General features: G+C 45.6%; 1 protein-coding gene across 2 annotated transcripts in view; it reads left to right on the top strand.

The window, feature by feature from the left end:
• Nucleotides 1-16950, top strand: part of BICD2 (BICD cargo adaptor 2) — a gene marked incomplete at its 3' end in the record, with an annotated part of 44990 nt that overhangs the window by 11988 nt on the left and 16052 nt on the right. For both annotated transcript variants that reach the window (XM_080938442.1, XM_080938441.1), the window contains exon 2: nt 15727-15939. In XM_080938442.1, the coding sequence (XP_080794568.1) occupies nt 15727-15939 (213 nt within the window). The remainder of the gene's footprint in view (nt 1-15726; nt 15940-16950) is intronic.

Below are 16950 nucleotides of genomic sequence, written 5' to 3'. Positions count from 1 at the left end.
ACTCTGTATCTCAGATTTGCCATCTTCATCTGTCACAATGCTGTGTCCTCATGTCTATCATAAATTTGTTACCTGTATCCTTTCTTCTGCCTGTTACAGACAGGCATCCCCTCCATTTCTGCACCTGCTGAGAGGAGGTACAGACTTCTTGCCATTGTAGGCAGATTGCCCTGTCTTGAAAGATCAGTTGTCCTGCCTCACCATATATGGGTGGGATACCCCTGCCTTGATTCTTGCAGTGGTTGAGGGTAGTGTTGGCTTAGAGGACATTCTGTTGTTCTGGGATTGCTGCTGGACTTTGCCTCACTGCATAAGCAAGTCTAGCCCTTCCTGCTGATGGAGGACCAATCCTATGTCCTGACTGATACTCAGAAGCTCTTCACGTACAGGTTTCCATGAGGATGATAGAGGATAGGGCCTCTTCCAGTAGTGTGCAGGGAGTACTAGCATGCAGGTCCACTGCCCTGGAGGAGGGTCTGAATCTAAGTACTTCCTTTCAGAACTTCCTGACTCCATTCTGGGTCAAGACAGTCATTGCTCTTGACAGGAGGAGTTCTGTCAAGTCTCTTTTGGACCTCTGTTGACACCCGTGTTGTAACCTGTGGCCTAATTGAAATACAGGAGGGAAGACACAGGGCTTTTCCCAGCCATGCAGGAAGCTCTCTTTATATGGGAGCTTGGTGGGCCTTCCTAGAGGCTGCTAGAGAGTTTGCTGCTCACTGTTGGGATTAGTGTGAATCACTGTGAGGGAGACTGAGTTCTGTTTTTTTTTTTTTTTTTTTGTTTTGTTTTCATTTTTTAAAGATTTATAATATTATTATATATACAGCATTCTCCCTGCATATATGCCTGCAGCCCAAAAGAGGCATGTTTATAAGCCACCATGTGGTTGCTAGGAATTGAACTCAGGAACTCTGGAAGAGGCCAGTGCTCTTAACCTCTGAGCCATCTCTTCCGCCCCTGAGTTCTGTTTTAAATCAGGCTGTATTTTTAGGGCACCGTTTGACCCCAAAGGATGTCTGTTCTATAGTGGGCTGCTATAGTTTCATTGTTTAAGAAGATTTATTTTATTGGTACTGAAGAGATAGTAGTTAGGAGCAGTAGCTACGTTTCCAGTTGGAAGCTCCTAACAGTTTATAACTTAAGTCCCGGGGATCTGGTGCCCTTTTCTGGCCTCTGAGGTCACCAGAGGTATGCAAGTGATACACAGACATACATGCAAACAAAGCACTCATACACATCAAGGACAGCCTCATTTACAGAGCAAATTCCAGGACTGCCAGGGCTACACAGAGAAACCCTATCTCGAAAAAATGTGGGAGTGCTTGTGTGTTTGTGCATGCACATATGTATATGTGTGCTTATGTGCGTGTTTGTGTGTTGCACTCACACATATGTTGTACTTGACTATGTGTATGTATGTGACCATAGGTGCCCATGGAGACCAAAAGAGGGTGTTGGATTCTCTAGAGCTGGAATTACAAACAGCTGTGAGCTGCTTCATGTGGGTGTGGGGACAGAACTCAGGTTCTTAGCAAAAATAGTTCATTCTCAATGCCATCTTTCCAGCCCTAGTTCTCATTTTTAAAATTGAGACACATGGTGGTACACAGAGTAACTACAGCTCACTCTCATGAAGGTCCACACCTAGTACTTTCTTAATGCTCTGCTACAGTGACCAGAGGACCACTTAAAGTGTGGTTCCTTTCAGCCCTCTTGGAGCTGCAAGTTGGGAGTGAGCAGGAGTCCGTGTGGACCAGGCTCCTCGGTGATGTTTGCATGTGTTCATCTTCTTTAGTGGACACCATAGCTCCTTTCCCTTCCAAACATGCACAGACAGGCTGCCAGTGAGGAGGTGCCTTCATTTTCTGCTTTCTTACCCTGTGTCTAGGGAAGCAGGGTTAGGTGTTAAGAGGAAGTTGATTTTCTGTGGAAAGTAGGGTGAGACCTGGGACTTGTTTTGATTCATCTAGACCTTCCCACGGCTAAGTTCAAGCTTCCCAAGATCCAGGCCACATCACACCACAGAGCAGGTGTGCCTGCTCTGGGAATAGATGTTTCCTGTTCCCCAGATGAGTCTGTGAGACAAGCAGGAGTTGGTCAAGCTCTGTGGCTTTTGGCTCATAAGTCTCAGACTTTTTGCTCTTTCTGTCAGACCCTCTTGGGGAAACTTGTTTGGAGACACATGTTCTCAAAGTTGTTTTCTTAGTTCTAGAAGGAAATAATATTCCTCTGAGAAGCTAGCAAGCTTCTGTCAGGGCAAACTAAAGTGCAGTGACCCTGAAGATCATTGCTTTTCTTCCTTGGGACCATTCTTGCTTACCTTTTAACAGCTATTGTCATTGTTTTCTGGGCCTTCATCAGAGCTGGAGCAAGCCTGTGCTTATAGCCTGAGTTGTTTTCATATATAACAGTCCAAGGCTGGTGGTGTTGATGTGATTGGAGGTGTGGAGGGAACACTTCTAACATAGCAAACCCAATAAAGAAGCCTCAGAGTCTGCTGATATGTCTAGGGAGCCCCACCTCCCACTGTGCAGTTGTGCCCAGTTGTATCCAGTGCTGCCTTGGACATTCCCACAGGCCTTAGGCCATCCTGTCTTGGATCCAGGTTGTTACCAGATGGCATCGTCAGGAGCTCTATCTTATAACTCCATGCCCCCATCTGGTTCTACATGAGTTCATCCTAAGATTCATTCTGCTGATACTTTGAGCTGTCTGTGCATCTGTCTGTGGTGTGTGTTGGTGTACATTATGTACTGAAAACATGCAGTTCATTTTTTTCTGGTACCATTACCTGTCCAGTCTGCTGGGTTTTTTTGTTTTTTTTTTTTTTTTAATGAGGGTCTTTCATTGGGTGGTCTTGAACTAGAAACTTTTCTGTCCTGCGTCCCAAGTGCTAGGATTATAGGTGTGTGCCACCATGCCTGATTCTATACTGTTTTTAGGATGGATCTAGTCTCACTGTTAGCTCTGGCTAGCCTGGAACTTGTTATATCCACCAGATTGGCCCCAGACTCTCAAGAGATCTACCCTTTTCTGCTTCTTCTCAAGTGCTGGGATTAAAGTCCTGTACCACTATGCCTATCTATGTTCTTCTGTCAGATTTTTGTTGAAAGTACATTTATGGAAGTGAGGTCTTTCTTGTCTGTGATGCCATGTTTCAGTAATCACTGGTAACTGAACTCCGTGGAGTGGATTCAGACTTTAGGTACATTTGGCTTGGGATTTTATTAACCTTTGAAGTATAGTTTCATAGTGAACAGACAGACAGATGATGTATATGTTGGCTCCCTTTGTTTTAACACCCAGGAGTCAGCATGGCCACTGCTCTGTGCTCTGGTGTGCCAGGAGTGTGTTCCAGGAACACTTTACTTTGTCTGCGGTGTTGGGCCATTCTTTTTTATTTTAAAAATTCTTTTAACATTTATGTATATATGTGTTGGTGCTCATGTGAACACACACATATATGTGCATATGTGTGGAGGTTGGAGGACAATTTGGGAGTTCATGCTTTTCTTTCATGATCAAAGTCAGGTTGTCAGGTTTGGATGCCCTTACTCACTGAACCATCTCACTGGCCCAGGTTATCTTAATTGAAACATAGTTGACTTTCTTCTGTTTATCTTAAAGCTTTATTCATAGTCATTTAAAGAGACTTTAAAAAAAGATTTGTTTATTTATTATGTATAAGTACACTGTAGCTGTCTCAGACACACCAGAAGAAGGCATCAGATCTCATTACAGATGGTTGTGAGCCACCATGTGGTTGCAGGGATTTGAACTCATGAGCTCTGGAAGATTGGTCAGTGCTCTTAAACATTAAACCATCTCTCCAGCCCTTAAAGAGACTTTCTAAGAATTTATTTTTGTATATATGTGTAGGCATGTACACATATATGCAGTGCCTGCTGAGGCCGGAAGAGAGTACCAGATCCTCTGGAACTACAGTTACAGATGGTTTTTAGTTGTCATGTGGGTGCTGGGAACTGAACCCAGTTCTCCACAAGAGCAACCGGTGTTTCTAGCCCCAAGGCATCTCTTCACTCCTAGTCCTTGTATTAGGTTTTAAAGTTAAAGTGAGCTTTCAGTGCCTTGTGAGAGCTACAGAAAGTACCCAGATTGCAATTGTATGGCTCTATGATTCATCACAGTGAGTGCAGCCAATGAGAGAGTATGAAGACATACATGTATGGTCAGCCTCCTGGGGTTGCTTTCTGGGTCTTCAGGAATTGCTGGCACCATGGGCTGATCTTGCTCAGTTTTGGTGTTTCCCATGGATCCACATATTCCCTGTTTTAGGTGTGTTCACTACGTTACTTTGTAAAGTTCATCCTCATTGTGGTGCCTGCAGGTTCACACTTCTTGTTGCATGGTGATTGCCTATGGGTGTACCATACTTTCCTCACCCAGTGTCAGATAGACCACATTCGGGACATTTTTATCAGTGGGTTTTGCAATACTTAGGTGGATTGCAGGTGCTCATTTCTTCTGGGTGGAATGGCTGCCTAGGCAGTAAGTGAGTTTCCCACCAGATAGACCAATGTGCAGAGCACGTATCCTCACTGCAGGCCCTTGGTGTTGCTGGTGGCTTTAAGTGCAGCCATTCTAATTGGTATAGTAGCCCTTTGCATGGATTGTTAGCCTTCTTCATGAATTGTTCTCATGTTTCTGACCGTTGAAGAGTATAAAGAGTTCTTAGGATCTTTGTTGGATGTCTCTTTGAGCATCTTCTTTGTTCTTAAAAATTGCACTGCGCATCCTCTTCCATCAGGCAGCAGCTCTGACACAGTGCTGAGGAAGGAGACAACAGTTGGGGGAGTGACAGCTCTAATCTCGTGCCTCTGGGAACCTGGGTGTCTTCTTCCCGAACATGAGTTCTGAGAGCCTTGAGGTAGGGTTGAGTGCAGTAAGGTACCTCAGGGGCCCTACACATTGGTAGCCACTATTCTTACTATAAAATGGAGAGACCACATACTACGGCGGTCGTTGTCATAGACGGACAGTAAATACAGCATATCTGTGGACAGACTAGAAGTGCTGCTCTGCAGGTAGACTGTACGGCGGGTATCCCTTTGAAGATAGCCGCCTGAGGCTGCAGTATGACCTAGCAGCCCCCTTCCAAGCATGTATTAGTTCCTGTTTTCCTTTCCTTGGTGGAATGTGGGACTGATCAATTTAGGGGAGGGGGGATTTATTTTTTGGCTCATGGTTCAGGAAATATTGTCCATCATGGCCTGGCTGCTGTGGCTTCAGGCTTGGTGGCAGGAGCTTATAGCACAGGTGGTTACATTGTAGAAGATCAAGAAGCAGAGCTCTCTGGCCTGAAGAGAGTTGAGCAATAACCAAGCCCTATTCCCCTAGTGAGCCCTACAGTGATCATCCTCCTTGCAGTTAGTGCTACCTTCTAGCAGTTCCACAGCCTCCCCAGATAGCATCAGATAGCTAGGGACATTTTACTGAAACACATGACCCTGTGGGGACAGTTCACAAACCATGACAGATACCCAAGAGACTTAAAAATATACATCCACACAAAAATTTATAGGTGAAGGCCTGCAATGGTGGAACATGCCTATGATTCCTGCACTCAAAAGACAGGGGTAACAAAGTTACAAATTCAAGACCAGTCTGGGCTGTGTAGCTAGTTTAGGTCAGCCTAGGCTACATAGAGACCCCATCTCAAAATATTAAAAATCAAAGACCTAAAAATTCTTAGAAGGCTTTTAGATGGAGGATCACAGTGTTTAAATAGAGGATTACGGCACTGTTCTTTCTTTCTTTGTTTTTTAAGACAGGGTTTCTTTGTGTAGCCCTGGCTGTCCTGGAACTTGGTTTATAGACCAGGCTAGCCTCAAATTCAGAGATCTACTTGAAGCTGGGCGCTGCCACTGCCCAACTAGTACTGTTATTCTTAATAGCCTCAAAGGAGAAACAACACAAATGTTCATTACATGATCAGTGGATAAACATGTGGCCTGTCTGTGCAGTAGAATAATATACAGCCATAAAAACAGGACTGAGGGCTGGAGAGAGGCTCAGTGGTTAAGAGCACTGACTGTTCTTCCAGAGGTCCTGAGTTCAAATCCCAGCAATCACGTGGTGGTTCACAACCATCTGTAATGAGATCTGATGCCCTCTTCTGGTGTGTCTGAAGACAGCTATGGTATATTCATATATATAAAGTAAATTAATCTTTAATTTTTAAAAAAATAGAGGACTGATTAAAGCTTATAAGATGCACAGATCAGGGAAAAAAATGTACTGGGTGGAAAAACCACTGAGACCAATAGTGTATGAATTACATGAAATGTCCAGAAATAGACAAATTTATAGGAACAGAAAATAGATTCTTTTAAAAATGGTCTGACTCTGGGAAAGTGGAGCTGGGAGTTTTAGGAAATGGAACAGGGTTTCTTTCTGAAGAGGGGTATTATTATAAGGTTAGTATTGGTTGTCATACAACTGTAAATGCACTCCCCAAAAATCACTGAGTTCAGTCACCCTGAATCCAAAAAATGGTGTTCATAGATGGGCTGTAGCTTTAAAATGTGTGGTATGTGTGGATCCTGAGGATGTAGCTCTGTTGATAGAGTGCTTCTCTAGTGCACAAAACCCTAGTTCCATCCACAGTACCACATCAATAAGGATTAGTGTGGAACGTCCAGCAGCCAGGAGGTGGAAGCAGGAAGATAAGGAAATCCAAAGTCCTACTTGACTGCATAGTAAATTCAAGGTCAGTTTGGGATACAGGAGACCCTGACTCAATAAAACAAAAATTTAAAACATTAATGTTCAGGGAGAATTTGTGTTTGCAGAATTTTCTAGATACATTTCTTCACAGTCTTCAGAAATTATCAAAGGATCCAAGGCTCTGTACCTATGGTGCCCAAAAGGAAAGAACTTTGCATGACATGAAAGATAATCTTCCTTTACTAATATGAAGCCTTTCTTGTTACTGTGTTTATAGTTTATACTGAATAAGTGTCATTTTTACTGAAAGTAGCATCTGTGGAATATGTGCTTTGAGGTAAAGGTTTTAAGTGTAATTTTTTAAATTATGCATTTCTAACTGAACAATCTACTTTGAAGATTTTTTAAAATTTACCTTTTAATTCATTTGGGGGAATCTCCTTTTCAATTCCTTTAAGTAATTAGTTTATGTGTGACAGTCAATAGTCCTCCTTCTGGCATGTGACTTCTCGGCCTGTCTTGTTCCTTAACACACTAAATTCACACTTGTTTATCCCACATTTGAGGTCAGGGTATGCTCTTCTGGGACTAATTCATAAAGCAGACTCTGTGTATTGGGTTTGCTGAGTTGTGACTTCTGTGATCAGCGTGGGATTGGTTTCTGAGCACTTGCTATTTGGAAGGGAAGATCTGTTGAGATCCTTTCAGAGCCCCATTTGAGTGTAGCCTAGGGAATGTGACTCCTGGGCCCAAGTCCTACTGTGTGGCTTACCTAAAGAAGGGAGGTGGAGCCATGAATGTAGGAATTTAACTCTTACATGGCTGCGGTTGTCACTGAGCATTCAGTGTTGAGCTCCTGAGTTTGGGGTGCACACACTAAGCTAATATGGTTGCCTTGTGTTGTTTTCTGTGTCCATCTCTGCTGGGTGAGACTTTGGCTTGCTACTTTGTTCAGAGTCAGGGAGCAGCTCTTTTTATCATTAGTGTTTATTTTTAGTGGCAGCCCTTCCCCTGCATAGTCCTGCTGGACAGCCAGCCATTCTGAATGTTGATAAGATGTTTCTATTTTTTATTTACTGTTTCCTGTTGTTTGGTTCTTCATGCATTTCCTAACGAAGAGATTATTTTTCAATTTTTGTGTGTTTGGGTACATGCTGGCATAGTTAGTTTTCTGTTGCATTTATTTTTCAGAAGTTTTAGATTTAGATAAAAACAAAAACTATTTTGGTCTCTGCGACACATAAACATGCTAGCAGTGTCTTCCTATTTCAGATCACTCATCATTTATAGCTCTTTGTAGTAGTTTTCCTTATAAATGGCTGTTTGGGAAGAAAATTTCGTCTGTCCTGCCGGGAGGTCCCTGATGGTCCTTTTACCCACTTAACAATTTTACATGGTGTATACTACCCTCTTCCAGTCAGCATAGGTTTAATCAAACTTTAATTATAGATTTAATCTCTTAATACTATAAGTTCTTTATCTCTAAATGGTGTTGAGCTTGCATTTCTTTCAGCTTAATATCCAGAGCATCATCTTGAATTTAATAAGATTTGATGCCTTTTGGTGTCTTGTGGAATCCTGGTAATTTGTGACTGAGCAGCCACATAGAGCTGCTCAGGATGGAGCAGGGTTCACAGGCCCTTCCTAATGGTACCTCCCAGGCCCGTGTGGTTTTTTTCCCTGTCTACCTCAGCTCTTTTCCAGGCTTAAAAAGACACTGGATTCCTCTTTGTAGTAGTTCACTGGCTTGTATATGTGAACGGGTGTTGAATCTTTCAGTTTGTCTGTGTCCTGGGGATCCTGATTCTGTACATTTCACCGTTGGTACCCATCAGAGGCCAGGCATGGTAAATGCTTTTAGTAAAGGTTGATAGTGCACATGTGCCAGCCTGTAGGCATTTTAACAAGCCTAGATAGAAAGACAGGTGCTGTGATGGGACTGTCTTTGTGTCCCCTTTCTCTCCTGGTGGGGTGGGGGGTAGATAAGAAACATACCTTCTTTGCTTTGGCAGCCCTCACCAGGAACCAAATGGCATCCTCATTTCAGCAGGTGGTAGAAGGGGCCCTGCCCAGCAGGTGTGCCAGGATAGGCAGCTGGTACAGCTTAGGGATTCCTGGGATTCCAAGCCTAGCCTGATACAGGCGTGGTGGCCCTTTTGGGACAAGTGTGGAACCCACAGTCTGTGGGTAGGCCGTGCTGGATCAGCCCAGACAAAGGGTTGGAGGATCATGGCTTTGTTGTGGAATCTGTTTCCTGGAACAAGCCTTGTCTCATTAGATTGTAGAGGCCGGCTCCCCTGGGTTGTCAAGCATTGTGCCTGCTGCGTCATATGATCAAACTGGTTTAGGAAGAATTCTTTGGGATAGCCTTGCCTGGAGGGCTCTTCCCTGGCTTGTTAGCATAGACCTTCTCCAGGGGCCCAGGTCCCCATGGATAGTGTGTGTCAGGGCAGAGGGCTTGAGTTCTGGTTACACCTCTTCTCAGGCCCTCCATGTGTTCTCCAGTTTGAAGGGTCAGTCTGTACACTTGTACAGAAGAGTAGCTCTCACAGTGAGCTGTCCACATTACTCTCTGGATAGTGGTGAGTGATTGGGGCTTTCCTTTGTAGGTGAGGAAACTTTCAGTAGGCATTGGTAGGGAGCCAAGCTGGCCCTTCTGGGTGACTGTAGAGCAGGAACCTTGTGGGTTCCATAGAACCTGGCCAACTGCGAGGAAAGCTGGAGGGGGTAGGCACTAATTTGGGCTGATCCTCTAAGCTCTCATTCTTTTCATTAGTAGGCTGGTCGTGGATAACCTTGGCTCATGTTCTCTCAACATAGGGCTGGACATTCTCACACCCAGTCTTAGAACTTAGCCTTGTAGCCCAGTTTTCAAACAGTCTTAGCAAGAAATACCCACAAAATTCTGACCAACTGCCTGTTTCCCACTCTGTACCAAGCATAGGATTGGGGGTGTACCCTTGTCTGGATAAACTTAGATTTTCTACAACAAATCATGGGAAGGAACTCTTGAGAGTTGGTGAGAGTTGTTGGTACACCCAGGTGACAGTAGGAAGCTTTGCAGGTGTCCTGGCCATGGGAGGATGGAACTACTGCCTAGTCTGGGTTTCAGCAAACCCTTTCTCTGGGAAACAACCTGATATTGCAATAAATTTTATTTATACCAGCCCATTAGATAGCCTTCAGTGTTTTGAAACTTCTGGAGGCATCCCATAGTTAGGGCCACAGATCCTATTTTTAAAATCATAGGAAGTGCCTGGCAGACCATATCTTTGCTGCTTCTGACACTGGCTCTCAGCTTCTGCCCTTTTTGTTGAGAACTTAAGCAACTGTTGTGGATTCCTTGGCCTGCTCTGTGCTGCCTTCATTTTATGTCATTGGGATTGGGAGCCAGGGAGCACTCAGTATGCTGACTGTGGGCCAGAGATGAGTTCTTTGCTTTGTTTTCATTCAGACATAATGTTTCCGTCTGGGCCACCAGGAAAGGCAAAAGAAAACAGAATGATTGCCTGAATTTGTATTTGAAGGCTTTTGTTATTGGGGACTGGGTGGGGCTCAAGGGGCTGAGAGGCTGCTTCATCTCTGATGTGGGAATTCTTGACTCCAAATGCTCTCAGCAGCAAGCTTAGGCTGAAAGGTATTCTTAACTCAGGTCTGACCTCAGGCTGGAGGCATTATTAACCCAGGTTATAGGTGAGGGAGCTAAGGGACACTAATCTGTGCCCAACATGGTCCCCAGTTTGCATTGTTATAACATATTTCAGAGGTGGATCAACTGAGTACCATATGAGGTTAGTTGTCGTTTCCTGAGATGGTGGTGGGCACAGGTCGGTTTGTGTGCTCCCACATGTATCCAGGGTCTATTCTCTCCCTTGCTGTCTGGCTTTCAGAAGTGGAGGGATAAAGACACATCTTTTAGATGTGATCCCAAAGTCCTGTCCCATCAGCCCTTCCTCAGTGTTATACCATCCCACAATACATCCAGACCAAGCTTTACCTGTGGTAAAACGGTTTTGCCTCAATTTTTGTGTGCAAAGTAGGTGCTTATGCAGCCCGTCCTCCCCCACCGCACCATGAAGTGGTCTAGTGTTTAGGGCATTCCTGTTTTTCGGATGTCGTCATCTGGGAGATTCCATGGATAACAGGTACTGAGCCCTTGTTGTAGACACAAGGCTCTGCCTTGCTGCCTCACCTGTCCCAACTGCTCTTCCTGACCAGGCTTTTTGTCCTCCTCATCCCCTAACTCTCACCCCCCATACCATTGCTCAGGCTATTCCCTCACCTGAGACTCTATTCACACCATGCTTAGTTTTGAAATTTGCCCCTTAGGGCTGCTATGGTTTTTCTTCCTACCCAGAGCTTCTCTTCTCCCATCCTGGCTAAGGATGATCCAGCTGCTGAAATCATGATTGGCCTGGTTCCTTGTAGGCACAGAAGATTGCACCATAGCTGCATGGGTGTGGCTGACCTTGAAGCCAGCATCCCAGGGGGCTGTGTGTTGGCCAGAAGCAAACATGGGCTATGTTCCTCTTGTAGGCGCCTGACTGGCCATGACCTCATGCTCCAGCTTTCTTGGCCCTGTTGGGTCTTGCTGAACCTGGGCAACTTGGAGCAGTAGGCAGGAGGTGGGTCAGGAGCCTGTGTTGAGGACATTACCAGAGCATTGCTCCTCCTCAAAGCACAGAGCATCCACCATCCTGCGGTTAAGACTGGAGGAGAGCTAGTCTGCTTCCCTGTCTTCTTCCTTCCTTGAGGCAACTGTGGAAGTTTGTGGAAGTGGGGGGGAGGTTAGAGGCTACTTCTGCTGTTCAGGGGCTGGTTCATGATACTTGGGTGATAAAGGCTCCCATCTTCTGGGGTACCACCTGGGAGGCCTGCAGAATGAGCCAGGGAAATCTACTAACACGGTCACAGCTATCCCCCAAAAACCTGCAGGTCAGGACCACCTTTTCAGGGAGCATTTACTCAAGGGAGCACAGTAGGGGGCCTACAACCGAAAGAATGGGAAGATGGTCCTAAGCACAGCAAGATTAAAGATGGAATTGAAACATTGTATAGGATTGAATGCAGTGGTGTCTGAAAAGGTCAAAATAAGTGTGCCCAAACAGGTGTCTCCACCTCTCTGACCCCCAGCCTCATAGCCTATAAGCTGGCCATGGTGGCCACAGGGATAGGCTGTGTCTTGTAGGTTCATATTCTGCAGGTGAGGGGTATAGCCCTTCAGGAACATCCATGCAAGTATCCTTAGACGGCTTTAGTAAGCTTCATGAATTGGGGTATTCGGTGTAAGTTTTCATGCAGGCATATGTTCATGAGACCATCAGAAAATCAAGGTGATGAGTTTGTCTCTGGTCTTTCCTGCTCCCTCTGAGTCCCCCTCACCACACCTCCCACCACATCTCCATTTCAGTGTGCTCATTTAGAGTTTTAGGTAAAGGGAATTGAACAACCTATTTTTTTCCACTGGACTATCCACCAAGGAGATTTTTGAGGTCTAACTATCTATGTTGATGTGCCAATAAGTCTTTTTTTAAAAACTGGGAATAGTACTTCATTATATGAATTTCCATATTTAGTTTTTTAATTTATCATCTGTGTGTTTGCATGCACGTTACAGCATATTAGAGAAAAACTTTGTAGAACAGACTCTCATTCCACCCTTATTTGTATGGATCTGAGGACTCAACTCGGGTTAATAGACTTGAATGGCAAATGCTCTTTACCTGTAGAGCAATTTCTCAGGCCCTGTATTTTAAAATTATGGAGAGCTGGGATTGCAGGTGCATACACTAATACATATGGTTGTTATGTAGCTTTGGGGACTTTAAACTATGGCCTTATTCTTACATGGCCATCGTTGAAACCACTCAGCCCCCTTGAGGTTGTTTTTCTGCCAAGATGGGACCTTCTCCATTGCCCGGGCTGTTTTCCCCCTCAGCCTCCTGAGTAGCTGGGATTACATGCGTTCATTGTTGACTACCATGCTCAGCTCTGAAGTTCTGTGTGTGTGTGTGTGTGTGTGTGTGTGTGTGTGTGTGTGTGCGCGCGCGCGCGTGTGTGTGCGTGCTGTTGGTTCAGAGGTTATCTTTCCCATAAAGCTTTTGTCAGGTCAGTTGGCGTGTCTAAGCAGTGAAGCACCTCTGGGTTATGGTAGTAGGTGGGGTAATGTTGCTCTTTCAAAGTCATTTAGACTGTTCTAGGTCCTTAAATTGCTATATGACCTTTAGAACGAACTGGTCATTTTCTATGAAAAAGTTGCTGGAACTTTGGCATTGTGATGAGGTTAGATTTAGGCTCCTTGAAAATGGTACACACTCCATGGTTACTCTCTTGGGTTTATTAAGTTTTATTTTAATTTTTTCTCCTTTGGGCCCTCATTTTGGCTGCCTTTCAGAATTGCTTAATTCTTTCTGATGCAGTGTGTCCGCTGTTGGACCCTGCTTTTCCTCTATAGAAATGATACTGGGATCTTTTGTGACCTTTGTTTGCTCTGTGCTTCTGATTGAGGGATTAGGTTCAGGTCCCTGAGTTTTAGCCTGTCTGCCCTTCTGCTCGGGCTGTGTGCTATCTGCTGATGAACAGTTCTTCCCTGGGTCTTCACCGTGGAGCTTACCCTGTTGGCAGCTGGATGTTTGTTTTCTGAACATGTTCTGAGCTTTTTCTAGTGCGTAGTGACTTGGAAAGGGATGAATCTTTTCATGGTCTGTCTTTACAGTCTGCTCTGCTGTGCTGTGAGTCTGCCAGGCCCAGGACACGCTCTCTGAGCCTATGAATTGTGGGTCCCTTTTGGTAGTGGGAACAAGCTTGTTTTCAGACTTTATGTCAGGGCTTGTTCCTGCTCTCCTACACTGAACTTTCCCATGGCTTCCTTCACCCTACACTGACCACCCTCAGGGAAGACTCGTGTGGTCTTTAGTTCTGGCTGCCCTTACTGCTCTGTCTGTAGTCTTCTTCCACAGGCCTGCAATCTGCCTCAGTCATGTTAGGTGCCATGCCCCAAAGCTCCTCTGATGGCATGAAGGCTGTTGGGGGACTCCCCGTATCCTGTCATATTTAAAACTATTTGTGTGTGCGTATGCCTGGCATGCGAATGCCATAATGCACATGTGGAAGTCATAGGACAACTTTCGGGAGTCAGTTCTTTCCCACCACGTGGGTCTTGAGTACAGTACTTAGGTTGTGAGGCTTGATGGCAGACGCTTTTACATGCTGAGCTACCCCACCAGCCCTGTGCTATCATATTGTTCCTGTACTTTCCAGTTTTAGTTTCCCACACAGGAAGTAGAGTCTGTCCCTGTGACTATCTTCTCAGTTGGAGGTAGATGTCTCCATCACAATATGTTTGAAAAGCCGCCCATGGCTGCTCCTGTGCCCCAGGCTGGTAGCTTGGGTGGAGGAAGTCAGTGCCCAGGTTGGCAGGCCTAGGCTTGAATATTGTGTCATAGTGCTTAACCATCATACTTTGGGGAAAACTTCTGAGATGTCCTTGTCCCAAATCCCAAGTTGACGGGTGTGTCCAAAGGGGCCATGTGTACTGGACTCTTCAGTACAGTCCCAGAGCCCTGGGTTGGGGCCAGCTTGGGCTTTGATTTCCTTTGTATGTCTTATGGTGGACAGGCACCATGGGCCAGCTGCTGTGGAGGTAGCAATTTGTGGCTTGATCCTTCCCTGGAATCAGGGTCAAGGCAAACAGACTAGAAATCACAAAGCTGAGCTCTTTGATTTGTGCACAGTAGACAGAGTGAAAGCAAATGAGCAGACCTGGCATCTCATGGGTGACGTAGATATCTACAGTTGGCTGCAGGAGTGTCTCACTGTGAGCCCAGGTTACCCCTCCACACATGCTCCCGTGCTACTACTGACTGTGTTGTCATCTGGCCCATTGTGAGGCCTTCCTACAGTCTCTTGGGACACAGAATATTGCCTCATACCACACCCTGCTCCATTCTGCCAGTGCCCTCACAGAATGAAAAGGAATTTTTTCTGCATTTTCATGTATAAGTATTAGAAACTTCTCAGCTCCGTGACATCCCTATGCAATGTGGCTTTTTTTTTTTTTTTTTTTTTTTTTTTGCTCATTGTTTTCTTGGTCTGAATTCCTAGATTTGTGAAGTAATAAATGAAAAAAAAAAATCCCTTTTTCTTTTAAAAGTAGTAAAAGGCATTATTTTCTTGTTCTTCAGTAGCTCTTCTTTTAATATTGCTTTCTGTCATGAGCCATGGGTCCTACAAAGAGTCAGGGAAGGAAGGCCCAGGAGGTGGCACAGCCCTCAGAGGACATAAGATGGAGGCCAGGCTGCCAGGGGCCCAAGTCTAGATACAGCACAGCTGCTGATCTCCCATGACTGCCATGTGGTGGTGGGTGAGGCCAGCACTTTTTGCTAGTTGCTCTACTTTCTTCCTGCGTCCCAGGACCTGACATACTTGCTCCTCACCCATGTCTGAAACACGCAGGTACATGCGTCTCTGCACACCCTGAGGTAGCCACTTTAGCTAATTGTTACTGTGCCCTGACCTTAGGACTGGGGGCACTGGTTGCCCAGCCCCAGTTTGTCCCAGAACAAATGATGATTTGACATCAGGTAGCAAGATGGGGCAGCTTCCCACCCTGTGTCTACTGCCTAACACACCTCCCAAAGCCTTAATTTTAAAATCTGGAATGTATCTTGGGTGTGCTCTGGGGTTGTTCCCTATTAGCTTGTCTAGCCTCAGAGTATAGACAGACCAGTTATTTGCTGGTCCTGGTTACGTTCCAGCTGGTACACATCATCGGGCCTCAAACTTAGTTCTTTACAAAGTCCCATGTATGTTTGTGGTCTTACATCTTTCATGCTCTTTCCTGTCACACCACATAATGCTCCTAAGACTAGTATGGTTTCCCTGTAATGAAGTGTGCCTGGCATGTGTGCTTTAACACATGCACAGCATAGAACTGCTTCCCAGGTCAAGGGCCTTCATGTTCCTTGTGGTCTTGGATCTCCATTGCTTTGCAGCCCCAGGACACCCATCTCATAAATGTCTTGTCTCTCCACGCAGGCATTTGGCCAGGCACACACAAACCACAAGAAGGTGGCTGCTGATGGTGAAAGCCGGGAGGAGAGCCTGATCCAGGAGTCAGCCTCCAAGGAGCAGTACTATGTGCGGAAGGTGCTGGAGCTGCAGACAGAGCTGAAACAGCTGCGCAATGTCCTTACCAACACTCAGTCTGAGAATGAGCGCCTCACATCTGTGGCCCAGGAACTGAAAGAGGTAAGATGGGGTAGCATCTATCACTGAAGTGGGCTCATTGAAGCTGCATCTTGCTCCCGTGGTCTCAGGTAAACATACAAACAGTTCTGTGCCTGAACTATGCCACCTCAGTGGTATCAAGCAAGAGTCCTTTGAGCAGGCCCTGACCAGCATGGTGGTCGGTCCTTCATGTTACTAGGCCTAGTGTCCACAGGATGCTTTGTCATTGGTTGACTTTTTGCTTGAAGAATGGTTTTGGGTTTTTTGTCTGTTTGGTTTTTGTCATGCAGGGCTTGGCTATGTATGAATGGCAGGTGACACCATGTGCAAGGAGGAATATCAAGGTTCGGTAATGCAGCCTGAATATTGGATGGCACGACTTGTGATTTGGTAGCCTAGAGCCATGAAGAATCTGTGGGGCTTTGAGGAAGGAAGCTGAGGACCCATTACTAAAAGTCTCTATGTGAGCTAGAATTCTGGCTGAGGTCTACCTGTTCATGGTTTTGGGAGTTAGGTTCAGGATCCTTCAGGATTGGGATTACACTGGCTTTAGCCCTTACTTGCTCTAGAGGCCTAGACAAAGCCTTGTTTTCAGTCTCTGAAACCCTTTTTAGGAGACTCTGTGTTTCTTCGACTGCACGTCTTCCAAGCTCTCTGCGCATCTTTGTATTTTCGAAAACCTATCCTCTGCAGCATATGTTCTCACAGGAAGTCAGCAGAACATGGGCCATGAGGGTGTGCTGTAGTCAGGGCCCTGGAGGCAACTGTGTCCCAAGTCACAGGGAGGGAAAACAGGAGAGGCCTTTAGGAGAAGGTAGGAGGAAAGGTCATAAGGAATCTCCACATGCCTGCAAGACCAAATCCAACCCAGAGGGCTAGTGTAGGATAGTGGGGGTACAGTCATGCTAAGCCAGGGGGGCTAGTGTAGGATAGTGGGGGTACAGTTATGCTAAGCCAGGGAGGCTAGTGTAGGATAGTGGGGGTATAGTCATGCAAGCCAGGGGGGCTAGTATAGGATAGTGGGGGTACAGT

This window comes from Micromys minutus, assembly GCF_963924665.1.
Source record: "Micromys minutus genome assembly, chromosome: 1".
Taxonomy (NCBI): Eukaryota; Metazoa; Chordata; class Mammalia; order Rodentia; family Muridae; genus Micromys; species Micromys minutus.
Note: the sequence above shows the minus strand (reverse complement) of the source record. Positions and strands in the feature narration are given on the sequence as shown.